This window comes from Lycium ferocissimum, unplaced genomic scaffold (assembly GCF_029784015.1).
Source record: "Lycium ferocissimum isolate CSIRO_LF1 unplaced genomic scaffold, AGI_CSIRO_Lferr_CH_V1 ctg653, whole genome shotgun sequence".
NCBI classification, from domain to species: Eukaryota; Viridiplantae; Streptophyta; class Magnoliopsida; order Solanales; family Solanaceae; genus Lycium; species Lycium ferocissimum.
The window spans coordinates 156736-182722 of record NW_026726392.1 but is presented as its reverse complement, the minus strand read 5'-3'; the positions used below and the strand labels follow the sequence as shown (position 1 = coordinate 182722).

Sequence of the window (25987 nt, the reverse complement as noted above, 5' to 3'; positions counted from 1 at the left end):
ATATGAAGCATTAAGATATCTTTTATCACTACACATGATACTTTAGTTTCTACTTCCTCGGTTAATTCATGATCCATGATCATACCATCTTAGTTCTTAATGTCAATTTTTTTTTTTATCTTTGTGTTTAAAATTTTATATCTTCTATCTCAATTATATTATAGAATTATATATTTCATGAATTTAAAAATGTCTTTTATGACCGTGCGAAGCGCGGGCAAATTGACTAGTATAATATAAAGCTAGGCAATAGAATGATGACGTTGCATCTCTCTTTGACCAAAGATTCTATTTATCTTTTTTCTCCTTTTTTTTTTGACATTTTCTCTTATTTTATTTCAATTATTTTATTTTAAAAAGACATCTCCAAACTTCTATTTTAATGAGTACATAATATCCATAACTCACATTAAATTATTTTAATTATCCCTCTTCATCTTCTTTCTCCCACCTTTTCGTAGCCATTATTTTCTATTAAATATACAATTTAGCTAATGAAACGATTACCATGACTGAATTGAAATTAACAGCGATTGAATTAAATTACTAACTGATCATTAAAGTTGATTTCATTCAATTCAAATAATGGGTCATTAAATCTGTATAAATAAAATACAAAGAACCTTTTCCTTCCTATAGTTTGTCTGTTCATGATGCAGTAATGTCCGATGCAACATAATTGTCATTTTCGTTCTTTATTCATGGTTTCAGTTTGTTGGATGGCTCCTGCATGCATGTATATATATACAAGCATGAAAAGCATGTGGTTGAAGTAAAGAATGGTGGGTATATGCTCTATATTTTATTCCTTTATCTTATAAGCAAAAAGGAGATGCGGGTGCCGAATCTACTATACATTTACACTTCATACTTCCTTTGCACTCGGAAGATGGTCATTTCAACAGAGGAACGTTAACAAACTGAAGATTTCTTAAAGATGGCATGTCCCAAGATAGCGATAGAAACGGAAAAATAGCACCAATTTAGAGGAAGGAAATGTGGAAGATCAAGAGCCATAAATTTTATTGGGTAAGCCTGCTATCACCTTCATTTTTTTAAAATACCATAAAAATGCAAACATTTAATAGATGTGCAGGGTAGACACATTGATTTTAGTGTTTATATAAGATATCAGTCTATTTGTTGTTTATAGAACTACATAAATCGACCAATCTTTTCAATATTTCTAAAACTCATTAAAATCAGCGATATTATTTTACTTAGTGTTTCACCATAATGATTGTTATCTTTGGTTCACAAGAGGAAATTGTCTTCAAAATACCTAGATGTTCATATGTTCTTTTCCTTATTAAAATTTTATTTTTGTGCTATAAATAGGTTCGGTGACATACAGTGGGAACTAGGATTTTGATTTAAAAGTGATCTCAAAATGTAATTAAGTAGACATACGAAAAAGTCAAGAAAATTCAAAGTATAATGTATATACATAGAAAGAAATTTATCTATCTATATATAGTGTAATTTTCTAGCTAAGAGTGTCAGTTGACACCCTTTTAATAAGGACACTCCTTTAATAAGAGCGGTTCCGCCACTCGCGACTTGTATTCAGTTGCTTTGCAGGGAGCATATCTGATTCTATGTTACCATCACATATACGCATCAAACACAGATGCTTTCAATTTTTCAACAAGTTTTAGTTTTTCTTGAAGGATTCCGAATTAGTATGCAGCATTGGCCCATTGACCTTGATGAGTTCCAGGCTTGTTATGCAATTAATACGTTTGCACAATTGCACTACACCGTCTTGTGTCTCCTAGAGAAATCAAAGCTAACATATTTTGATTACCATTTTTCACGAATGGTCGGATATAGTCCCAACAGTTGTTTATGCAGTATATTTCATTCAATACATATACTAGTCCATCTACTTTTCCTGGGCAAGTGCACATATAGCCAAATTGAGGAGCGCTATTTAAGTATAACCGAAGTATATATATTTTTGTAAGTTTAACCGCTTCATAAACAATTTTACACTTATGTAATTGGAGTAAAAAGTATTCTCATTTGAAGTTTGAAATATTCACGTCAGAAATTTGGTTTGACAGTCTCAAACTTCAAACATTTTCGGTTAAAATTTGGTTTAACGTTCCAAACAATCAAACTCGTATATAAACTTTGATAATTAATTCATTTCATTTCACTCATGGAGTCACGGTACCTCATTCATTTATCACCCGAAATTAATTTATTTATCTATTTCATAAAAATATATTTCTTTTTATGTAATTTTTTTTGTCTTTATTATGTGAGAAAACACATAAAATCCTCCTCAAACTTGTCACAAAACTCACTTTAGCACTGTAACTTTACTGGCATTTATGTACCCCTTATTTTTGTTTGAATTTAATTTAAGGCCAAACCCATGACATACACACTGGTCGTCCATTTTAACTGACTTAAGATTTGGTAATGCCATTGTTAAATTTAAAGTGGTCATTCCTATTCCACTGACATTTTTTGCACCGTTATCGGAGCAAAACCAACACCAAAGTGGGCGCCACCTCACGCACATCCAACCAAACCCAAAAGCCCCAATTTTTAATGGTCAAAACTCCACGAATTTACAAATTAGTGAATTTACAATTAAAATGAGTTGGCACAATTTAATTGAGTTGCACAATTTAAATGGTATGCACAATTTAATTGGCCACTTAATCCACGTAGGAGACGATCGGTGTTGGTTTTGCCTCCGATAACGGTGCAAAAAGTGTCTAAGTGGAATGGGAAACAGCCCCACCTGAAGTGTCTAAATGGAACAAGGGCCACTTTAGGTGCTCAAGTGAAAGAAGTGGACGACCACGGGTGCTTGTCGATGGGTTTGACCTTAATTTAATTACCCCTTAAAGGATGACGTGGCAATTTCCTATAAGCGCGTGAAGAGAAAGAAAAAAAAAAGCACAAAATTGAATCAAACGAAGAGGATGAGGAATCAGAGAAGGGGGAGATATAAAGGAGAAGAGAAAGGAAGCGTTTGGGGAGATACACATCGTTGTCGAAGTACTTTTTGAAAACGAAAATGGATACGGATACCGATATGGATAGTTCCTCGGATGGGAGTTCACTGATCATCCGAAATTGGGATTCGCCAAAGATGTGTGTTTCCGGTGGGACAAGAAAACCTTTGAATTTTGAAAAACAATTGAATTAAAATCAGTAGAATTCTGACGTGGCACTAACACGGTGCTGACATGGCGGCGCATGAAAAACACCATCTACAACAAGATTGACTCTTTTTTTAAGGGGTATTAAATTCAACTCAAACAAAAATAGGAGTACATAAATGCCTGTAGTGGTAAGTGAGTTTTGTAGACAAGTTTGGGGGGATTTTATGTATTTTCTCTTTTTATGTAATTTGATTTGATGAGGTAAACATGAACTAATTTATATGTACACGGTAAAATTCCTATAACCTATATGTGTAAATTCTAACGTACTAAATCTAAAGGCTTAATGCATATGTAGCCCTCTAAACTTGTCCTTTTTTTTTTTTTTTTTTTTTTTTTTTTTTTTTTTGATTTTCAATCCAAGTCATTAAGTGTTATTCTGTGAACCCCTGAACTTGACCTCAATTGTGTTTATCAAACACAATCCAACTTATATAGTAACATATATGGTGAGTTTCATTTTCTTTAGCCGTGCGCGTGGATGTCAATCGCATCCTACGTAGACAATTCAACCAATTAAAACACTGCATCCCATTTTAATTATACACATCAGATAGGAAGAATTGTGCTACTGTGTTATACAAGTGAAGAAATACCACTTAAACCAATTAAATAACAAAACTGGAAAATAAGAAATCGAAATCGGAAACTAAAACTGAAAACTGAAAAATAAGAAACCAAAACTGGAAAATAAGAAGCCAAAAATATTAAGCAACACCAGATCCTATTATGTTATTTCAGAATCCTAAAAAAAGCTTCAAAATCAATCTCAAAAGGCTGGTCTTCAATTCCTGGTTGGCTGAATTGCTTGGTTCTTGAAAAAATATGGTTATACACATATTTTAATGATATGTATAATTAAAATGTGTGGAGGGTTTTAATTGGTTGAATTTTCCACGTAGGATGCGATTGACGTTCACGCTAAAGAAAAATGAAACTTACCATATATGTTATGTAAGTTGGATTGTGTTTGATTGACACACTTGAGATTAAGTTTAGGAGTTCAATGAGAACAATACTTAATTGAGATGCCAAAATGAAAAATAAAAGGGCAAGTTTAGGAGATGTATTAAGCCAAATCTAAAAGAAAAGTAAATTGTGTAGTGGCCCCACGCTGTACTTGTCAAACATATAGTGATGGTGGGACCAAAAAATATAGTGAATTTAAGCGGTGGGCCCTAACTCCAACGGCTATGAAAGGGGTTTTGAGATTCACTAAACACAAATTTGAAATTTGAAAGAAGGGCTCTTTGTTCTGTCTGTGTGGCGCAAGGAAGCAAGAAGGAATGGAGAAGGTAGGAGATTATGTTGTATTGGACCCAGAAACGGAGTTCCTAGCGTCGAAACAAGAGACAGGTCACGAGTGGGAACTCTTCAAGGAAAATGTCAGACCTTTGAAGAGAGGCCGCAACGTTAATCTCCTCAATAACGCTCTTAAGTCTAGTACCGATTATCAACTCAAGAAATCTCTTCTTCACAACCGAAGGTTCCTTCTTTTTCAATGAGATTTACAACTAGTTGTTGTTGCTGCTGCATCCCTAATTCATTTCTTTCTTTCTTTCTGATTAGGGCATTCATCGAAGCAATTGACCACTACAAAGGTGAAGATCCTCTTCAGCCATGGCTCCAGTGAGTCCTCTGCTTTTTGTTAAAACACTTTTCTTTACCCTAACATTTTGAAATGTTTACCCTCTTCATTCAGCTACTGACATGATTTTTTCATTAAAATTGTGAAGGTGCATCAAGTGGGTGCAAGAGGCTTTCCCTCCCGGTGGGGACAGTTCTGGACTTGTAGTTATTTATGAGCAATGTGTCCGCACCTTTTGGCATGATGACCGATATAAGGATGACCTCCGTTACTTGAAAGTGTGGCTCGAATATGTGCGTTTTCTTCTTCACATCCATTCTTTTGCCCCTAAATCTTCTCATCAAGCAATTTTGCTTATTGATGGCTCTTTGCAGGCTGAAAATTGTATGGATGCTCAAGTCATTTATAGCTTTTTGGAGGCTAACAAAATTGGGCTGACACATTCTTCCTTCTACATAGCCTATGCTTTGCACATGGAATCTCAAAGTAAAATTAAAACTGCAAATGACATCTTCAATCGGGGGCTATCTGTGTAAGTACTGTTACCATTGGGCCCTTGGTTTAATTTTAGCCGTAAAGTTATGTTCTTGCATAATTAATGTTGTGTCTCATTTGGCGCTAGGCAAGTGAACATGGCTTGGTTATGGAGAAGTTATGCATCAGATGTTGTCTGATATTTCTGTTTAAGTAGCTTGTGATATGTTAAGTCTAAAGACGTCTACGGTAGTTGCATTTGCATTAATTGTATGCTAGTATTGTGTACTATGGGAGGGTTTTGGAGGGGTGGGGGGGTGGGGGGTGGGGGATTTATATCTTAAGCTTCCCAAAAGGTCTTGTGTTGTCCCATTGCTTATGGTCCCTCATTTTATGTTCTTTCATTATTTGCTCGTGATCGAATAACTAACTAAAGACTGATCGTATGATATGAGTAAGAAGAACTCCTTATATCTTTTTGAATTACGAAATGATTGGTTCCTTTATATGAAAGATAAATCTAGGCATCGGAATATCGCTAGGATGTCACAGTGTAATTGAATCAGATAGCACCATGTCATATGATTACGTTAAGCATTTCTTTATGTAAGACATAGGAATCAGCATTTTCAACAATTTGCAAGTGTTTGAGATGTTAACATTGAGAAAGTTTTGTTCTGAAATTAATTATTTATCAACTAATATAGATGTTTTAGGTATGGCAGCATGAAAAGTAGCCACAGCCACAGTTCGTTGAACTTTGCTTGATTACACAACCTAATCATGTTAATAGTTTGTAAATTCTATAGCACGATTTTCTACTACGAGCATTTCATGCCTTTGAACGACAAGCCTCTAATGTGTTTCTAATAAAATACTCTAGCTATCAATTGATGACATTCTTGATATATTGAAATCTTTATTTCTTGTTTGCATTTGCCTCATTCTTGAGGGTGACCTTTTATATTCTCTTTCTACTTGTTTTAACTTCTGATGGGATGGAACACCATGATGCTTACCGAACTTGCTGGCAGAGTAAGGCTACAGCAAGGTCAAGATTCTGTTACATTTGGCACGATATTATTGCGAATACTCATTGGTTTCAAAATTATCTTCTGCTAATACCATTAGGCATTAGTTGCCTCATGAAGATTGTGCACTCTCCTTTTCGAGCTCCAACCTGGTTTTTTTCTTACCCATTAATGGGTCTTTTCTGTTATCAATTTCGGGTGTAAAACTTAAAAACGTGTGTGTCGATATAATTTACCACGAGAGACAATATTCATGAACATTTCTAAAGATACAGTTAATATAAATACAAAACCTGGTGACACCAAATAATGTTCCTGCTTGTTCTCATCCATTGATAAGCCTATTTACTGAATCTCTTAGCTGGTTTATGATTTAAATTTCCTTGTCTTCTATGAACCAGGAATGCAGAACCCGAAGAGAAATTGAAAGTATCCTACAAGAAGTTTCTCAGCCGTTCAATGGGACGCCCTAAAGCAGCAGAGGTATCAACTGTTTCAGACTTATCCTCTTCTAAAGTCCATTGTCGTTTGCTTTAATTTGAATTTGTGGTGACTTACTTCGTATTTTCAGGAGGAGCTAGCAGAACACCAGCATCCAATGAGAAGCTTTGGAACACTGCTGGCTAGGGGTGAAGCTCGTAAGTGCATTTCTATGTCGAAGATTCAGGGTGTCTGCTGGATTTGCCTAACATTGTTCTTGCCTTTGCAGGAAACCAAACAACAGGAACTTCTGAATTGTCCAGGAAGAAAATGAGACAGGATAGGTAAGTGCAAGTCACCACTGTTTTCTCCCAAGTTACTTTCTTGTGTCCCTGTGTTTTTTCATAGTAACACTGTGCTTTAACCAAATCTATGTCGTTATTACTTATTACTATTATTATCACATGGTTCAGCTGCTATGTCAGGTAAGAGTTCAGATTCTGACAAGTTTTTGCTTTAAGTACCTTAAATCTTGCAATATGGAAATGAACTTTTGGGTGTTATTGCTGCCTAATCCATATCTTAAAGGAAAAGGAGTGAAAGGATGCCAATAACAACATTGCAGGAAATATTTAATTTGTGCATGCCTCGTTCTAGTAGAAACACTTGCTCATTCTTATCCATTTTGCAGAGCTCACGGGAGCCTATTTTCCATTTACAAAGATGCAAATGCCGGAATGTCATCAACTCTTCAATCAGAAATACCAAAGCTAGAGAACACATCATGGCACTCTCTTGGTGCTCGAGCAGATAGGAACAAGGAGAATCAGGCAATTCCTTCGAAGTGGACATCCAATAAGGTCTGTTTGAGTCCAGAGAGTTCTATCTGCAATATTTGAATTTTTTTTAGTCCGGGCAGTTAGGAACAAGAAAGCTCATTAACAAAAATATTTCTTACAGATTCCTCAAAGGCACGGGCTTAGAAATCGAGGAGCTACTACCACCACTCCATGCCTAGAGATCTTTGTGGATGAGGAATGCGCCAAGTGAGTACATAGATATACAATGGTCTTTTCAGTATGAGTGTCTAGAACACATGGTTCCATTGTGATGCATCAAGCATATATTCACAACTGAATTTACATCAAAGTTTCCCCTTCATCTTTGACAGAACACAGGAGAAGGACTCTGCTGGTGTAAAGGTTTCTAGTCTGCAGCTTAGACGAGGAGATGACAGAGACATTAAAAAGTAAGCATCAACTTGGTATCATTTTAACTCCTCATTTCAATAGCAAGAATGCACCTTTTTGATAATGCACTTATTTGCAGGGAGACTGAGTTGCTCAGGGAGAATCCACTGCGTCATTTTCCACCAAGCTCATTACCTAGATGATCGCACAGAAGAAAGTTATCCTCGTGTGCTAGAATTTCTCTATCTCACAAGTTTCTCAACTTGTATCTTAAAAAGTTATCCTCCTCTTTGCCCAGTGCAAGGGTGTTACAAATTTTCTAGTATATTGAGGGGAGTGGAGTGGTTAAAGGAGACATTGTATCTTTGGTTTTGGCAGGCTTGAGCCAAATCCTTCAGTACTGTTGACGATTTAGAAGGAATGATTTTATATGATTGCAAGGGTATGGATGTAGTTGACAACGTGCTTTATCATAATTTTTCTCTTGGTTGAAGAGTTCTGCTTCACTTTTCGTTTGTTTGTTTGTTTTTTTGAAAAGTATGTTGATAAAGTTAAAGAGGATTAATTGCGTTGTTAAAGACCAACAAAACGAGCAAGGAACAGACAGAGTTTTTCTGGAAACATGGTTTTCTTTAATTAGAGCCCCGACCAACAATTTGAACTTAAGACTTACCTGATTGAAAGGTGTGTTCACTATGAATTATTTCCTTCTATTGAAAGAGCAACTAAAGATTTTAATTTATATATTACAATAATACATGCAGTAGTTCAAAGTTCAAGCATGAACATGATAAGTACTAACTACTTTAAAAATCATATCCAAGTTCTAAATGTAAATTGTGAGCCTCTGAAATGTGTAGAAAAATGAGATCTTAGTCAATTACTATAAGCAATCGAGACAAGATACAAAAGAAAATACTCTCTAAGATCACTTAAGTTGAAACTTGAAAGAGGAGGTTGTCACTAAGCAATTAATGCGAGGAAAAATTGTGATAAATAATACTCCCATGTTCACTTTTACTTGTCCACTTTTAATTTTACGCGCCCCTTAAGAATTAATAAATAAAGAATGTAATTTACTATAATATCCATCTTAATTGGTGTATAATCTCATTGATCTGGAAATGAGTAATTAATGTAAGGAGAATATAAGATAAAAAGTTTATCTTTTCTTGATATGTTGAAGTTGACAAGTAAAAATGAAAATTTATTTTTAGTATACTGAATAAATAAAAGTAAACGGAGGAAGTAATATTCATTTGACCTAACAACACCAAGTAATGCGTTATTTATATCTAAAGTAAAGGCTTTCAGAGTTATTTTTAAAGAGCTTAAATATGGACAAAAAGGAGGTAATATTAATTATTATCCTTTATTGTTAACACGCAAAAGGAGAAAAGTAGAATACAAAATTTACTACTCGTAGGTTACTTTTTTCTGGAAAGATAAATCAATGAGGATTTTATAATTTTAGCAGGAGAAGGAATATAGTTAATAATTACTGAAATGGTGCAAAAGGTTAGTGAAATATGGAAAAGTAGAAGGGAACTCGCATTGTCATTGGCTGGATGACGAAGTAATACATTAGCTGTAATTTCCTGGACATTACTTGTGCGTTGGAGCCTTAACCTGTAAGTAAGAAACATGGATTATTAATTGGCCCATCCATGTACAGGCAGGCAGGTCCCAAAAAGTCTAACCCTCAATCTGGGTGCTCTTTCAATCAATCATCCCATCCGCGTAAATAATAGAAGAATAGGCGATGGTCGACAACATGGATGATGTCGTAGCACAAATCAATTGGGACGATGTAGATCACATATTCCACGACAATTATGAGCCGACAATGGAGGATATCGAGCAGCTTCTCATGAACGACGACGATGTCTCGGCTGATCCTCAATTTGCTGCCGACTTTCTTTCCGATCTGCTGGTCGATCATTCTCCCTCTGCTGAAGCCGTCGATTCCAAGGTTTCCAGTGGCTCCGAGGACGACAAAGACAAGAACAAGGTTTCCCAGTCGCCGTCTGAAGGGGAGGAGGCTTCTGACCAACTGAACAACGATGACCCCCTCGATAAGAAGCGAAAGAGGTATCTCTCCTATATTTTGGCCTTTCTTTTGTAATATTGGTTTCCTCTACTTTGACTTAAAGGTGATTCTGCTTATTTACATAATATTTCTTTTTGCTCAAAATTATTGTGTTTTGTTTAAAATGATTGCCTGAAATATTCCTAGTCTTCATAACTTATACAGTGCAGCTCATGCTTATTATATTAAAACAACCCTCTTTGACTGATCTGATATTGCTTGATGTAAATATTTGGAGTTATGGATGGTGACTCAAAATCCTTTGCCATGTTTTTCTCTCTTTCTCATCAGTAGCAAGTGATTAATTATGCAGCAGCATTCCCACATTGTGCCTTCTCAGCCCAATCTTGAATCAGTCCTCTCTTATAACATTGCAATAATTAGACATTACATATCGATTGTGGTAACTGCTGAGTCTGCATTAGCAAATTCAGTTTATAATTGAATTGTGCTGCATTAGAACATAACGTTCGTTGTCTATTGATTATGAAACAGCAATCTCATTCTTCTGTTACAAGTCAGATTTGTTAATATGGATTTTGTCAAAGCACATGATGGTTACATATTTCTACGAATTTGCCACTTGTGAGGCGTGAAAGTATGCTGAACTGTGCGAATTTAAGCTACTCAGCCTTGCTGGGGTATTGTGAGGAGTTGAACCTGGGAAATACACATCGCCAAGTGGGTAATTTTGCTGACATAGTAAACTGGTGAACTGTTAGACTTTTTCTTAGAAGAAGAGACCATGTTCCGAAAAGAGTGCACTTATATAGTGTGTGATGTATAGTATATCGAGGAAGAACGTGCTGTTCATCATGCACGTGTAGTTCATCATGCTTATAATTTGATATCTTCATATGCACTTATCTAGATGATGAGAGGATTGCATTTATCTAATCTGTGATGTATATAGCAGCTTAGAGAAAATATTAGTGAAAAAATTAATTTTTGGTCTTCCAGGCAATTGAGGAACAGAGATGCAGCTGTGAGGTCACGAGAGAGGAAGAAGTTGTATGTCAGGGATCTTGAGTTGAAGAGTAGATACTTCGAATCGGAATGCAAGAGGCTGGGGTTTGTTCTCCAGTGTTGTCTTGCGGAAAATCAAGCTTTACGCTTCTCTTTGCAGAATAGCAGTGCTAATGGTGTTTCTATGACCAAGCAGGAGTCTGCCGTGCTCTTGTTGGGTAAGCATAAGAAATATTCATGTCATTTGGCTAAAATACATTCTTTGTACCACTTTTTGCTGCTAATATTTTCCGGACGTGGCTGTGGTTAATGTTTGAAGCAAGAAAAAGACCGACCATCTGACATTTTTCTAGCTTGCCATGGTTATGTTGAATAGGAAAGTTCATTATTTTCTTTCAAATGCCTATATTAATTGATGCAATATGAATTTGCAGAATCCCTGCTGTTGGGTTCCCTGCTTTGGTTCCTGGGCATCACATGCCTGCTCATTCTACCCAGCCAAACCTGGTCAAGTCCAGAAGAAAATCTGGGAAGCAGAAACCACGGGCTTCTGGTTCCGATAAAGGAAGGAAATAAGACCAGTCAGATTTTGGTGTTCGTGTCCTTCATGATGGGCAAAAGATGCAAAGCTTCAAGATCGAGGATGAAGTTCAACCCCCATTCTTTGGGAATTGTGGTGTGACTCGTTGTGATCAGATCCTTTCCCTTAGGTGGATCGATGGTTCTTTTGAGTTCTTTAGTTTGTATCAGAGATTTTCTGTATAAGTCTTGCTTTGACATCTGAAGGACGTTGTTCCCTGTTATTAATTAATGACTTATGAGCTGTATTTAGATTTATGCTTCTTTTTAACAGTTCCAGCCGAAATTTGCTCGTCGTTTGTTTTGCTTTTCCTTTTCTCCATGCTTTTTGCCCTATAGTGGTTGTTGGGGCATTGTGATTGGGAGCGGGTCAGATCATCTCCTTCCTAAATTTCCAATACTGTGAAGTTGATGTGAAGATGGGATCTCTATTAATCTGAAATAGCGTTTAGCATCTTGAAATATGTCCAACTTCAATGGTGGATCGAACCATCTTGTCTATAAAGTTGCAGACAGCAGTCTGTTTCTCTTATTTCCTTCTCTGAAGGGTTTGGGAAGGTAAAGTTGGACAGCGTAGAAGTATATGTTTATTAATGACGAGTTGAGGGCAATACAAAAAGTATGTTGAGAGGCAGGGTGGGATGCATTTTTCGTAATTGTATGCCCGCCTTTCCCCTTCCTGCTTTTGCATTGGAGAAGGAAGGAAATGTCTTTTGCAATGGGTAAGATTTTAAAAGCTAATGGTAAACTGGGGGCGCTGTTGGAAACTTGAGATGGAAACTGGCTCCTAATGCCATCAAAAAGACAAACTCTTTTTGTCGTCAAATAAGAAAAAGCTCCTGAGAAAGTTTTGTCCACATCGAGAAGTTGGTAAAGGGCATTCTAGATGAATATCCGGATGCTGTGCCTGCCTGCGGGACTCTGAAGTTACGTAATTATCCTAAAAGCGCATATTCCTTTGCGGATTCCTAGCTGCACGTTATTTAACATAAAAATAAATCTCTTTCATTAGGGTGCAAAATTACTACACTAGAATTATTTTATTTCTTTTTCATTTTTGCAGCAGAATGGTGATTTTCACAGTCTAATATTTTTGTTTATAAGTGTCAATTATAAAGGGATTAACAAATCATTATGAAAAGGAAAGAAAAAATCAAGTTTGACATGGCAACAAATCTTAGAAGGTACGTTCTTCAAAAAGTTTCATAATTTGTTAATATCAATTGAGATGACTAAGAAACAAGATAAAATTGGTTTAACACAAAATGTAGCGTACATTTTTATGAATAACAAAGAAGTACAAATTTATTTGACAGTATGTTTTGAGGATGGTGCAACCACATTCCCCCAATGAGAATTTTAACACAAATTATGCTTTGATCCTTTTTCTTTTGAACGGCATCGCGACATACAATTTGTGCTCTCAAGTCACACGTATTGGATGATTTTTAGTGGGAAAAGTGGATTCGATTTGTATGCGCACTCAATTGATCGAGCGAGTATATTTGCTTAAAAGCATACAAGGGGGTGGTTTCGTCATTGCAGGAAAAAAGCGAATGGCTGTATCGTCATATTGGAGGGAAGGCAAGGGGCATTTTTGGAGATAGAAGCACGGAAGGTAAAACAGGTTGCCTGGTTGGTCGTATCGCCCCACTAGGCCAGTGCTATATAAACGGTGTTTTCAGAGTTGCGAGAGACTGACAAACAGAGCACAGCAGTATAGAATAGAAAAACGCAATAAAAGGTGAGTGTAGCAGGTATTATTTGACGAACAATGGATGCAGATTACGGCATACCACGAGAACTGTCTGATTTGCAAAAGCTTCGATCTCAGTACCAGCCTGAACTTCCTCCTTGTCTTCAGGTTTCTTTCTCTCTTCATGTCTTTGTGCATGATACAACCAAAAATTCGTCCTTTTGTACTTGAATCCGATTGTTTGTATCGATTTAAAAAGAACTCATATATTTTCTTTGCCTTTTGGCAACCGTAAAAGTAGTTTAACATAAAATGTTTGGTTTCGTGGTATATCAGCGTCCTGAAGAATAGATCTAACGTGGTAGATCACACATATAATGCTGTTTTCTGGCGTCATAGTACCGTTTTGCTATCTGTTTTTCCTCGTGCTAGGTTTGTTTTATTCATATCAGATGTATTCTCCATCAGTCTATTTTTTGTGGGAGTCCAATTCATCTGCGTTTGATTGAGTATTTGAGAGAATAAAAAGTAACTTGAGAAAGTTTTGCGTCTTGTCTGTTTAGGACTTTCGACATGTATTGTTTTTGGATTTTATTTTGAAAGATTTTACTAGAGCTCACTCTGCTCCAGCATTATTTTTCACTGTCATATATCCTTTTCCTCTTATGACCAGCCAGCTGAAAAATCATGTCTTTACTTCAATTGAAGTAAACAACACATATAAACTGTCTTTTGTTGCCCTTTTGAAAACAAATTATCAGAAAAATGCTGGTAACCTTTTACAAAATTAACACTTAGAAGTTGCTCAGATGTTTGTCTGACTGCCCTGAGACATTTGTTCAAATCATCACACTATGGATTAATTACCAGCTTTCAGTCAATTGGTTCATTTATTGGTGTCCAATTCTTGTAGTTAAATGCATCACCACTTTGTTTTATTGTTTACATTTAGGTTATCCTGTTTAATTTTATCTATGATATTTAAGATCCTTGAGCAATTTTTCCTTTGATGTTATTGCTTTAACATCTTCAATCCTGACTTTTTTCGGAATTGCTCTGACTTATACAGGGTACTACTGTCCGGGTAGAGCTCCGTGATGCAACCACTGCAGCAGATCCCTCTGGTGAACACACAATCAAACGGTTCTTTCCACACACTTACGGTCAGCCATTAGCCCATTTTCTTAGGGCAACTGCCAAGGTCCCTGATGCTCAGATAATTACTGAACATCCTGCAATTAGGTACTGCACTTGATGATTGCTTCATAATTCTGCAGTTTACTCGCAAAGTAGATCAGTATTGTAATCAGGAGATGTTTTCTAAGAAATTCTATTTTGAATTAATTTAGGTTTATGGATCTACTTCTGTTTTCTTGATAACATTCGTTTTGTTGTCAGTGATTGAATTTCTCTTCTATTTACATCCTCAAAATCTTAACCCAAGGGAACTAATAGAAAATATTGGTATCCATGTCGCCACATTTCATTAAGCATTAAAAGCTAATTCACATATAGGTTACAATAAAATGAACTTGGTTGCGTTTTTGTGCACAATATGCACCTTTATCCCTAATCTCTTAGACAGGACTGAAAACTGTGCCCACTGATTATCCTCTTCTTATGTTAGGGTTGGGGTGCTATTTTGTGGTAGACAGTCTCCTGGAGGACACAATGTGATATGGGGTCTTCACGATGCTCTTAAAGTTCACAACCCCAAAAATATCTTGCTTGGGTTTTTAGGTAAGTATTTCCTTTATGGTGGTTCTGTAAGTTTTTTACGCATTTCTCATTGTTTTTCATTTGAGAACTTCTTTATGATTATTGAGACACTACAGTAATAGCTGATACAAGTGTCTATTTGCAAATCTATTTTACCATGATTACCAATTTGCAAATCTACTTCACCACGATTACCATGAGTGTCTCATTGCATGTGTCATGTTTAATAATTCGAGGTTAATGCCCTATTGTTGATCAAGTTTTATCATGTTCAAATGTTTCAGTTGTTAGAAACTTGATTCTCCTCAGAGAAGTCTAATGTGTTGAAGCTCTCTTTTTCAAATCTCAACAGGTGGTTCCGAAGGTTTATTTGCACAAAAAACTCTAGAGATCACCAATGATGTTCTTTCTACCTATAAGAATCAAGGTAATTTACATCTGGATGAAGTTTGAATTTATTTCTTATTTCGCCTTTTTTGGCTTATTTTTGTTGCCTTCTTTCCTATAAAGGTGGATATGACATGCTGGGACGGACAAAAGATCAAATTAGAACAACTGAGCAAGTAAATGCTGCAATGGCTGCATGCAAAGCTTTGAAATTGGATGGCCTCGTCATCATTGGAGGTATTGATACTGCTACTGTTAATGGTATATGATGAACCTTCAAGTATACACTATTCCACCTCATCTAAAGTCTAAAAATATATATTCGCTTGAAGGAGTGACATCAAACACCGATGCTGCGAATGTGGCAGAAAAATTTGCAGAAACAAAATGCCCTACGAAAGTATGTATTATTTCCATTGTATCATGTAAAGTGATGAATATCCTATTCTATTTTCTCCAACTTTTCATGCTTTTTTCCAAACTTTGGATCTTTTAGCCAGCATATTATCTTATTGTGTCAGCATTGCCACTAATTTGATGTCTTTCTATCTTTAGGTGGTTGGTGTTCCTGTTACGTTAAATGGGGATCTCAAGAATCAGTTTGTTGAAGCAAATGTTGGTTTTGACACAATATGCAAGGTATTAACACAATCACCATGCAGTATTAGCTCGTAACTAGCTTTCTTTTTTCCTTTAAAATGCATTTTCCTGCAGATTCTTCTTAATGCTTCCCATCCCTTGCTAGAGGGTGGTTCTTTTTGTTTTTAGGTGGGTCGAGGGTTTCATCTGACTTACTGCGTCTGTTCTTTTTTCTTCTTCTTGTTCTTTTTACTGGAATTTCTGCTGGCAGCTTTCCTCTTTGGTGGTGTATTCCATTGAGTAGATGTACGGTTTTGCAGTGATATTAGCGTTACATTGCGGGTTAATGGACTTTTAGACGGGGAATAGTCTTTCTTTCTCACCCGCAAGGGTGGCTCAGTTGGTTGAGCATGGGGCTTTCATAATGGAGGTCTCAAGTTCGAAACCCCCTGCGTATGACAGTATGGGATTTGTCTTCTGGGTCGAGATCATCACACGGGGCTTGCCTAGTGCGGGTTATCTCTCCTGTGTGGTTTGCTAGCTATTGCACAGGAGCTGGGTTTACCCTGGGTTTACCCTGTGCGCACTGAAAGGGTAGAGGCTGCCGGTTCCCATGTCATCAAAAAAAAAAAAAAAAGAGTCTTTCTTTCTGTTTGTGATGTTGCGCATGTTGATTGAGTAATACAAGCTTTGGACTTCTTAATTGAGTTGTGTCTTTGACGTCTTAATTTCTGGAATTCTACCCAATTGTGATGTAGATCAGGGAAATGCTCATTATCTGTGGTTTCATGTCAGGTTAACTCCCAACTCATTAGCAATGTGTGCACTGATGCACTCTCAGCAGAGAAGGTACCAACTCTATTTATATCCTGAAATGTTTTTCGTTGCTGCTTCCGAAATAGTTGGGTGTTGTATATACAACCTAATATACTTATCTAGTCTTATGCAATCTTTATGGAGGGTTGTTCTCGTTGTTGATTGTGACTTACCGTACATGCTTCACGTTACGCCTTTATTTTTGTCTTTCTATTAACATACCGTGGGGATATTTCCTTTTTCAGTATTACTATTTCATCAGACTCATGGGGCGAAAGGCATCACATGTTGCATTAGAGTGCACTTTGCAGTCACATCCCAATATGGTTAGTTTTATCTCTGAAATGATAAGCCGATGGACCTGGTGCTTCTTGTATAGTGTAAGTGTTCTTGTTTAAGAAGCATGAGCAATCTTGCAGGTCATTCTTGGTGAGGAGGTAGCTGCATCGAAGCTTACTATTTTTGACATCACGCAGCAAATTTGTGATGCAGTTCAGGCTAGGGCTGAACATGGTATTGAAACTACTAGGTCCTCATTTGTCTGTAGAGTGTAGAGTCATTTTTGAGCTTTGCAGTCAGCTGACTATGGTTTTGCATTCAGATAAAAATCATGGTGTTATCCTGTTGCCTGAAGGGCTTATAGAAAGTATTCCTGAAGTATATGCTCTATTGCAGGTATGATGTAAAAATAAATTGTTTAATATCTTAGCTGCATTCTAGGGCTCCTTCCTTGCCCAGATGCAAGATGACTGCCAAGATGATGCACTTCCCATGTTAAGTTTTATTGCTAGAAAGCTTTGTTGGGATGTGGATTTGGTTATGACGTTGCCTTTTCTGATTGACTGTATGAATTCCAGGAAATTCATGGTTTACTTAGGCAAGGTGTTTCTGCTGATACGATTTCCTCTCAACTATCACCATGGGCTTCTGCACTTTTTGAATTTTTGCCTCATTTTATCAGAAAGCAGGTGAAGTTTCTGTGTGTGTTTGAATTGACTGTTAAGAATTGGCAATAGCTCAGGTTTCATTAGGACAGCGCTAACACCCAAGACTTGTGATTTTGCAGCTTCTCCTGTACCCGGAATCAGATGACTCCGCTCAGCTATCACAGGTAACTACATTTTCTGTTTGGAATTTGGATGGGGCTGCTTGATGATACATGAACTATCTGTTAGTTGATTGTCTTTAATGCTTTCCTTACAGATTGAGACTGAGAAACTTATAGCTCATCTTGTGGAAACAGAAATGAACAAGCGATTGGTAAGTTAATGAAATTCAATATGTTGCATCTAATGATTCTTTGGGATCTCTAACAAGTGATTGGAGAGTAAGTTAGAAGTACAATGTCCTGCAAGGATTGAGGATGATATTTTGGAAATAAAGATATTTTGTAATATCTTGAGAGTTCTAAGAAGTTACCTCAAATTATCTATTCCTCCTAAATATTACTTTCCTCCGTTCTGCTTGTTAACTTCCACGGGATGATGTCAAGGGCTTAAACATCAGGTGGATAAAATTTCCTCATAGCACAAAATTTTCATTTTCAGCCATTCTTTATGTTTTCCTCGGATGGAAAGTCAGTCCCTGATTATCAATTATGCTTTTCTAGTTTTATTTTCTTCAAGATGCTTCTTGTTACTTCACGTTAACTGGCTATTTGTAGGTGAGAGTTAAAAGAAAAAGAGTGCAGCTACATACTATAACGATACTTGCTTCTGATCTTTTATGTATGACTGTCCTTTTTCTTACAGAAAGAAGGTACTTACAAAGGAAAGAAATTTAATGCTATTTGTCATTTCTTTGGTTATCAAGCACGGGGATCACTGCCATCAAAATTTGATTGTGACTATGCCTATGTAAGGTTTTTTCTCTGCAGTTGCTATATCTTCTTTCTAATTTCGATTTTCAGATACATAATTCCAACAAAACCAAATGCAGGTACTTGGTCACATTTGCTACCATATATTAGCTGCTGATCTTAATGGTTACATGGCTACTGTGACCAACCTGAAGAATCCTGCCAACCATTGGCATTGTGGTGCTGCCCCTATATCTGTAAGCTTCTTCCTTGAACTTTTTCGGAGATGCACCCTAAACTTCCACTTTTTTGAAGTTGAGACTATCCACATCCCCCAAAATGGTTTACTCTGTTCATTGCTTCGTAACTGCAGGCAATGATGACTGTTAAGCGTTATGGTCGTGGTCCCGGCAAAGTGTCAATTGGAGTACCTGCTCTGCATCCTGCTACTGTGGATTTGAGGGGCAAATCATATGAGTATGTCAAATTTCTGACTTGTTGCTTATATATATTTTCAGCTTAAATGAATGGAACTGTTGAAGTTCAAAAGGTAGGAAGTAGACATCAAATAAAAAGGAGATACTTCTTAGGAACTGGCATTCTAAACCAGCTTTTTGCATATGTTTCTACTGGAGCAATACTTATCCTCTTGCCGTACCTAATTTCTCTCTTCATTTTGGTGCAGGCTGTTGAGTCAAAATGCAACAAAGTTTTTGTTGGATGATGTTTACAGAAACCCAGGTCCCCTCCAGTTTGATGGCCCTGGTGCAGATGCCAAGGCCGTTACCCTTTGTGTTGAAGACCAGGATTACATGGGTCGTATTAAGAAATTGCAGGAGTACCTGGACAAGGTGCTGAATTTTGAAACAACTTCTCTTTTTACCGACTTCTGTTGGTTATTCATTTAACACCTCAATTTTCTGAAAGTCTTATAGCATGCTTATTATTTTATATTCAATTTATTTTCAGGTGCGTACAATTGTGAAGCCTGGATGCTCACGAGACGTCCTGAAGGCTGCATTAAGTGCCATGGCTTCTGTGACTGACATTCTTTCAGTGATATCGTCACCCTCAAGTGTGAGCACACCATTTTAGATGAGAACTTATCATCTTTTAACACAGAAGAAGATCTGGAGGAACTCTTCTTTTCTTTTATTCCCCTCCAATGATCTCTTCTTGGATTCTGAGGAAACTTGATCTAGGTGCAGAGCAGTCAGTTGATTGTGATAATATGATTTCCATCTTTGGCGGCTGTTTGCTTAGTTGTTTTTTCTGCCTTTTCTTTTCCAATTTTGTAAAAACCAAATAATGTTGAGAAGATTTTACTTTTAAGAGTTTGTTGAGGGATCCAAATAGTCCTGCGTGCTAAATAAGATATACTATAAAGTTACATGTTGAGGAGATAGGTATCTCGAGCCTCATGTTGACTGCCAGCCGGAGGTGAAGAATTATACTAGTAGTAGTTGAAGTTCTAGCTGGAAAACTATTACGGCGATCATTATATATACATCAATTTCTTTAAATGACTAAATCGCGGTTAGGCAATATTTGATCGACTTGACATTAAGAAAAAGTGCTCATGTTTGGACATGAATTTTATTTATAAAGTAAACGTTCAGTATTTAGAAAACAATAATTGTGTTTGCATGTGAATTTTGTTTATTAAGTAAAGTTGGAAATTTATGAGTGCAATCATTATTTCACTTAAAATACTCTTTATATATTTCATCAATATAAAAGTACTGATGTTTGAATGCATAATCAAAAACAATATTTATAGACGGCCATTCTATTATTTAAAAGTATTTTACATCAATAATTTACGACGTCGTTACAGTCAATCTTGTCAGCATGGGATGAGTAATTTTGGAAGCCTTTGACTAGACTAGTACCGCTCTTCGGGAATTGAATTTGAGTTTAGTCAAATTTACCCTTGAATTATTCAAAATAGAGCACATTTACTCTTCGTTTGATTTTGTTATCAAATATACTCTTGCCGTCTAATAAAGGGATCACAAACATTCACAGTTCGCCACTAGAGCTGACTAGGCACTTCAGCTAGCTAAAACTGCAGACACGGCTATCCAACTAGGTAGTCTAATATGGCAAAAAAAGTTTTTCTCGACGAAAAAAATACATAGATCAGGAGCCAAATTTTAAAACATTAAATGACAAGTTGTAATTTAAAGAATGTGCATAATTTAGCAGATAAATTGTTAAAAGAAGGATAAAGCACTAATTAAAAGGAGCAAAAGTGGCACAAACTCTGTTTATTTGGCCTTTCCAACAGAAGTGTAGAATATTTACAGCAGACAAGATGGTAGAAACAACCGTTTGTAAAACCTCCCGAAAACCCGTAGTCTATCCGAACCCTAACACGAGTGCAAACTATTGTGCAGTGGTCAAATGAACAAACAGTCAAGCACTGCATACCTACCATTTCCAACACACTCAAGGTATTTTGATAATTGATTTTGATGTTTCAGGCCATCGCCTAGGTGGAAAGCATCATTTGATTGGACAAGAAATGTTGGACTGCCTAGCAATTTTAGCCAGCTCTAGTGGCAAACCAAACTGACCCTTTTCCGTTATCACTGAAGTATTTGAGTATGAACTTGGACAGAAGAAAGGGCATTTGGGATACATTGACTAGTTGTTGGGAGCAAGATGAGATGAGGCTGGCTACCTTTTCTTAAGTCTTTGAATTCTTGTTTGAGCTCTCATCCTAGCATTGTCCTCTTCTCTATCTTTACCTTTTCAGTCATGAAAAATGTGGTCAAAACATCTTTGCAAAACCAACCAGATACTGTTGCTACCATTGCTAACTTTTACGCAGTCCAGCTCCAACTTCTTTGCCGACAGAAAAAGCATGCCACCTCAGCTTTTGCTCTTGTCCGATCAATCCATGCCAACATGATCACCTCCGGATTCAGGCCGCGTGGCCACGTCCTTAATCGCTTAATTGATATTTACTGCAAAAACTCCGGCCTTGTTTATGCAAAGCGCCTGTTTGATAAAATTCCCCAACCAGATGTCGTCGTAAGAACAACTATGATTGCTGCATACTCTGCTTCCGCAGAACCCAAGCTTGCGAGAGACGTCTTTGACAAAACCCCACTAAGCATCCGTGACACTATTTGTTACAACGCTATGATTACAGGCTATTCACACAACAATGATGGCCATGCTGCTATTAAATTGTTTCTTGATATGAGGTGGAAAAGTTTTCAGCCTGATGAGTATACCTACACCTCGGTGCTTGCAGCTTTAGCCCTTATAGCTGATCATGAAATGCACTGCCGGCAGCTGCATTGCGCTGTTGTGAAGTCAGGCATGGCTGAAATTAAGTGTGTTGTCAATGCACTTATATCAGTTTATGTCAGATGTGCTTCGTCACCCCTAGTATCATCCTTGCTGTTGATGGACTCAGCAAGCAAGTTATTCTATGAGATGCCAGAACGGGATGACTTGTCCTGGACTACGATTATCACAGGGTATGTGAAGAATGATGACCTTGATGCTGCTCGAAAGGTTTTTGACGGTATGGATGAAAAATTGCTTGTGGCATGGAATGCAATGATCTCTGGATATGTGCATAAAGGTTTCATCTTTGAAGCATTAGACATGTTAAGGAAAATGTATCTAGCGGGGATGAAGCCCGATGAGTTTACCTGCACCAGTATCCTCAGTGCTTGTGCGGATGCTGGATTGTTTCTTCTTGGAAAGCAGGTGCATGCTTATGTTAGACGAACAGAAGAGGAAATTCATGTTTCTGTACAGAATGCTTTAATAACATTATATTGGAAATGTGGTAGAGTCGATGAGGCAAGAAAAGTTTTTGATAATCTAGTCTTTAAGGACCTTGTTTCGTGGAATGCAGTTCTATCAGCATATGTGAGTGCAGGACGGATTAATGAAGCTAAACTATTTTTCGATGAGATGCCAGAGAAGAATTCCCTGGCATGGACTGTAATGATATCAGGATTTGCACAAAATGGACAGGGGGAAGAAAGTCTCAAACTGTTCAACCAAATGAGAGTAAATGGGATCGAGCTGTGCGGCTATGCATTTGCAGGAGCTATTACATCTTGTGCAGTGCTTGCAACACTAGAAACTGGATGCCAGCTCCATGCTCAGCTTATCCAGCGTGGTTTTGATTCAAGCCTTTCAGCTGGAAATGCATTGATAACATTTTATGGAAGATCTGGGGTCATTGAAGCTGCACGCACTGTGTTTCTCACAATGCCTTGTGTAGATTTGGTATCCTGGAATGCATTAATTGCTGCCTTGGGACAACATGGATATGGTGCTCAAGCTGTAGAACTTTTTGATCAGATGTTATGTGAACATATAACGCCTGACAGAATAAGCTTTCTCACAGTTATATCTGCTTGTAGTCATGCAGGATTGGTTGAAAAGGGACGAGAATACTTTAATATAATGCAAAGTGTTTATAAGATAAATCCAGGAGAAGATCACTATGCCCGTTTAGTTGATTTGTTGTCTCGAGCTGGAATGTTATCAGAAGCAAAAGATGTGATCCAGAGTATGCCTAATAAACCTGGGGCACCCATTTGGGAAGCTCTTCTTGCTGGTTCCCGAACTCATAGGAACGTTGATTTGGGGGTTGAAGCAGCAGAAAAACTCTTTGAGTTGACGCCACAACATGATGGAACGTACATACTTCTGGCTAACACATTCGCTGCTGCAGGCCGATGGGATGACGCTGCTAAGGTGCGAAAACTGATGAGAGACCAAGGGGTGAAAAAAGAGCCTGGATGTAGTTGGATTAAGGTTGAGAATACCGTTCATGTCTTTTTGGTGGATGATACTGCACATCCTGAAATTCAAGCGGTGTACAATTACCTGGAGGAATTAAGACTGAAGATGAGGAAAATGGGATACGTTCCAGACACGCAATATGTGTTGCATGATATGGAGACTGAGCAAAAGGAGTATGCTCTATCAACTCATAGTGAAAAGCTGGCGGTTGTATTTGGGCTCTTGAAGCTTCCTCGTGGAGCCACAATTAGGGTCTTCAAGAACCTTCGGATTTGTGGTGACTGCCACAATGCGTTCAAGTTCATGTCGAAGGTTGAGGCAAGAGAAATCATCGTCAGGGATGGGAATCGGTTTCATCATTTCAGGGATGGTGGATGCTCATGTGGGAATTACTGGTGAATATGGATAACGATTAGTGTCACCTAACGAGTGTCTTGGCTTTGGAGATTTGAAGATGTCATTCTGGAACAGGTTGTGTTGCCAGGGAAAAGTTACAGCACCTTCGGACATTAAGTGTAAGACTTCAAAGCTAGAAGTAGGAATATGCTGCTACAACTTGTTTGTCTGTGGCATTTTGAATACGGATGTGCATGGTGAATGTTTCTGGTTTGTGGTTTCCTGGTGGTGAATGCTCATTGTGTTCCTTCTAGTTTCTTAAGGTATAATAAACTAATGAAATCAAGATTGTGTATACCTTATAGTTATACATGACTGAGTAATTATCAAGGAAAAGAAATCGCAGCTCCAGTGCTCCCACTGAATATTAGGATTTGCCTTGATTAAGAACTTTGAGTGCCAAAGGGTGGAGCTACTCTCTGCTTGTTTAGTGGTAGGGGAATGATACAGTTGCAATTTCTAGAATCCTCAAGCCTAAAGGTACTAATATCAAAGAACTATGTTCCCATGAAACAAGTTTCTTCTTTTCCCGAAAGACTATTTGAGCACTATATATTGAACTAAATTAGCTCTGTTCCGGGGAAAATCCACTCCACTTTTCTTACCTTAGGATTTAGTTTGTAACTAGCTATATTGTGCACGTTATTAAGTGGAATGGATTTAATTGAATGCGATTCTCTTTAGGTATCAAGTTGTTACTGGTTTCGACTTTGATGAATTCATTGTATTGCATTCTTTTTGTTGTCTGGTCTTTGATTATAACCACTCATCCCTTTTAGCTAGAGCTTTCATTTTTCTAATGGGTTCGTCACATTCCTGTATGTAAATGCTGAAAGTTACCTTACTTGTCTGTTTTCTCTGAGAGATATGATGCTTTTGTTTTATTGCAGGAGTACAGCTTACAACGCAGGCAAAGATGAGCACCTTCATGTCCTACACTGTGTACACCCCATTTGTCCTGATGATTTCTGCTAGCGTAGGGCTGAAGGCAGACTAGTTTGCTGCAATTTTCCTTGGTTGGCACATTTGTCTCTTTAGCAAGTGAACTGCTTTTTCACGTGCCCTTATTGGACTCGTTGAACTTGAGGGTTGCTCTTCGTTTGTGACCGTTCTGATCAGCTGTATGCTTTTTCGGGATGCTCTGTGCAGCAGATATACTTGTATTTCAAGGAGTTTTCCCCTAATATCTGGTGCAGAGCGGCTGATCTTGTTGCTTTACTCAACTAGAACAGCCACTCTCTAATAGAGTGCTTTGAAGTGGCTTTAACTAGGCTTGATCCCAGCCACTGAAAATTATTGTTTTTGGGATCACCGAAGTTTTCTTGAAGAACAATTGATCTTAGCAAACTCTGATGTCAAGCTCGCATTCAAATTCATTCTTGAGAAGAACCAAAGGATTTGACAGAGGTTATAGACACTTACAGTTATATCACTTTAGTATAGATTCATTTGTCATCATTTTTCTTATCTTTGTGGGATGGACACAAAAATTGTTTACATATTTGTTGTGCTCATCTCTCCTGGGATCATACATTTGAATGCAAGCACATGTTGTAATTTGAATGCAAGCACATGTTGTAATTCGACAATATGTTTTAGAATGGCTTCGCCAACCTTCATGCTGCTGATTGTTCTTCCGAACAAAGCAGAATTGTTACCTTTTCCATTACGTTCTAGAGTGATATTTACTACTATATAGAACCACCGTCGTCTCTGTTTCCCGCCGGAGCAACCAATTCATCCATATCTCCATTGATGCTGCCGTGAATCACCACTTCTGTTTCAGGTCTGCTTTCCTTTATTTTTGCCCAAATCTCTTTCCACTTCTATTTAGACTTCCTAGTATCATTTTAAAATTCATTGTAGTTATTATTTTTCTTCAGATGTTCAAAGACTGCTCTTTCGATTTCCTTCACAGCTTGCTTATACAATTTCAGGATGCTTTCCTTTTAATATTTGCCCAAATTTCTTCCAGTTTTCCTTATCTTCATTTTTTTTCCAAAAATCTCGGCGTTAATTTGAGTTTTGTTGTATCAGCGTACTGATATTGGAAAGTTTGATGGGTATTTGTTTGTTTTCTTCTTCTAATTATTTCTTACTCAATTAAGGAGTTAAATTCTTCATGTAAATTGGGTGTATGGGTGAGAATTTCTACACCTTACACTTGCACAGGTAAAAAGGGTTACTTATAAGTTAAAGCATCTAGAAAACAAAAAGAACCTTTCATAGTAACCAAAAATGGCGTCGATATCATGAAGAGTTAAATTCTTCCAGTAAATTGGGTGTGTCTGA

At 37.3% G+C, this 25987-nt stretch overlaps 4 protein-coding genes across 7 annotated transcripts; all 4 read left to right on the top strand.

The window, feature by feature from the left end:
- The first annotated feature begins 4448 nt into the window (after positions 1-4448).
- On the top strand, positions 4449-8394 carry LOC132045363 (mitotic spindle checkpoint protein BUBR1). Of its 2 annotated transcripts, none has more exons than XM_059435948.1 (11): positions 4449-4671; positions 4755-4814; positions 4922-5066; positions 5148-5305; positions 6680-6761; positions 6850-6916; positions 6988-7042; positions 7390-7558; positions 7659-7744; positions 7870-7947; positions 8028-8394. In XM_059435948.1, the coding sequence occupies exons 1-11, from the start codon at positions 4472-4474 to the stop codon at positions 8089-8091; spliced, it is 1164 nt and encodes a 387-aa protein (XP_059291931.1). In that variant the 5' UTR covers positions 4449-4471; the 3' UTR covers positions 8092-8394. The 2 variants fall into 2 exon arrangements, with proteins under 2 accessions (XP_059291931.1, XP_059291930.1); XM_059435947.1 differs by having other exon boundaries at positions 6680-6770; positions 6853-6916.
- A 1214-nt stretch (positions 8395-9608) lies between these two features.
- On the top strand, positions 9609-11814 carry LOC132045355 (bZIP transcription factor 50). The gene is made up of 3 exons (XM_059435933.1): positions 9609-9979; positions 10938-11161; positions 11378-11814. The coding sequence occupies exons 1-3, from the start codon at positions 9651-9653 to the stop codon at positions 11623-11625; spliced, it is 801 nt and encodes a 266-aa protein (XP_059291916.1). The 5' UTR covers positions 9609-9650; the 3' UTR covers positions 11626-11814.
- A 1383-nt stretch (positions 11815-13197) lies between these two features.
- Positions 13198-19920, top strand: LOC132045354 (pyrophosphate--fructose 6-phosphate 1-phosphotransferase subunit alpha). Its single transcript, XM_059435932.1, has 19 exons — positions 13198-13386; positions 14288-14460; positions 14846-14958; positions 15290-15364; positions 15448-15561; positions 15657-15724; positions 15880-15963; positions 16699-16752; positions 16965-17045; positions 17139-17232; positions 17321-17394; positions 17577-17687; positions 17786-17830; positions 17923-17979; positions 18471-18575; positions 18658-18774; positions 18891-18994; positions 19203-19368; positions 19487-19920. Exons 1-19 carry the CDS (start codon positions 13297-13299, stop codon positions 19610-19612), a joined length of 1851 nt encoding a protein of 616 aa, XP_059291915.1. The 5' UTR covers positions 13198-13296; the 3' UTR covers positions 19613-19920.
- A 1002-nt stretch (positions 19921-20922) lies between these two features.
- LOC132045346 (pentatricopeptide repeat-containing protein At1g25360) lies at positions 20923-25251 on the top strand. 3 transcript variants are annotated; one of them, XM_059435908.1, is made up of 2 exons: positions 20923-23814; positions 24586-25251. In XM_059435908.1, exon 1 carries the CDS (start codon positions 21281-21283, stop codon positions 23696-23698), a length of 2418 nt encoding a protein of 805 aa, XP_059291891.1. In that variant the 5' UTR covers positions 20923-21280; the 3' UTR covers positions 23699-23814; positions 24586-25251. The 3 variants fall into 3 exon arrangements, with proteins under 3 accessions (XP_059291891.1, XP_059291893.1, XP_059291892.1); XM_059435910.1 differs by having other exon boundaries at positions 20923-23958; XM_059435909.1 differs by having other exon boundaries at positions 20923-24175.
- Positions 25252-25987: the final 736 nt, after the last annotated feature.

Excerpts from the sequence above, each read along its gene's own strand:
- LOC132045363 (XM_059435947.1), top strand. The coding sequence starts at position 4,472 with ATGGAGAAGGTAGGAGATTATGTTGTATTGGACCCAGAAACGGAGTTC. Across the intron at positions 6,917-6,987 it reads GCTGGCTAGGGGTGAAGCTC|GAAACCAAACAACAGGAACT; the intron begins GTAAGTGCATTT and ends TTGCCTTTGCAG. Across the intron at positions 7,043-7,389 it reads AAGAAAATGAGACAGGATAG|AGCTCACGGGAGCCTATTTT; the intron begins GTAAGTGCAAGT and ends TCCATTTTGCAG.
- LOC132045355 (XM_059435933.1), top strand. The coding sequence starts at position 9,651 with ATGGTCGACAACATGGATGATGTCGTAGCACAAATCAATTGGGACGAT. Across the intron at positions 9,980-10,937 it reads CTCGATAAGAAGCGAAAGAG|GCAATTGAGGAACAGAGATG; the intron begins GTATCTCTCCTA and ends TTGGTCTTCCAG. Across the intron at positions 11,162-11,377 it reads GTCTGCCGTGCTCTTGTTGG|AATCCCTGCTGTTGGGTTCC; the intron begins GTAAGCATAAGA and ends ATGAATTTGCAG.
- LOC132045354 (XM_059435932.1), top strand. The coding sequence starts at position 13,297 with ATGGATGCAGATTACGGCATACCACGAGAACTGTCTGATTTGCAAAAG. Across the intron at positions 15,365-15,447 it reads TTCTACCTATAAGAATCAAG|GTGGATATGACATGCTGGGA; the intron begins GTAATTTACATC and ends TTTCCTATAAAG. Across the intron at positions 17,688-17,785 it reads CTCATTTTATCAGAAAGCAG|CTTCTCCTGTACCCGGAATC; the intron begins GTGAAGTTTCTG and ends GTGATTTTGCAG.
- LOC132045346 (XM_059435908.1), top strand. The coding sequence starts at position 21,281 with ATGAAAAATGTGGTCAAAACATCTTTGCAAAACCAACCAGATACTGTT.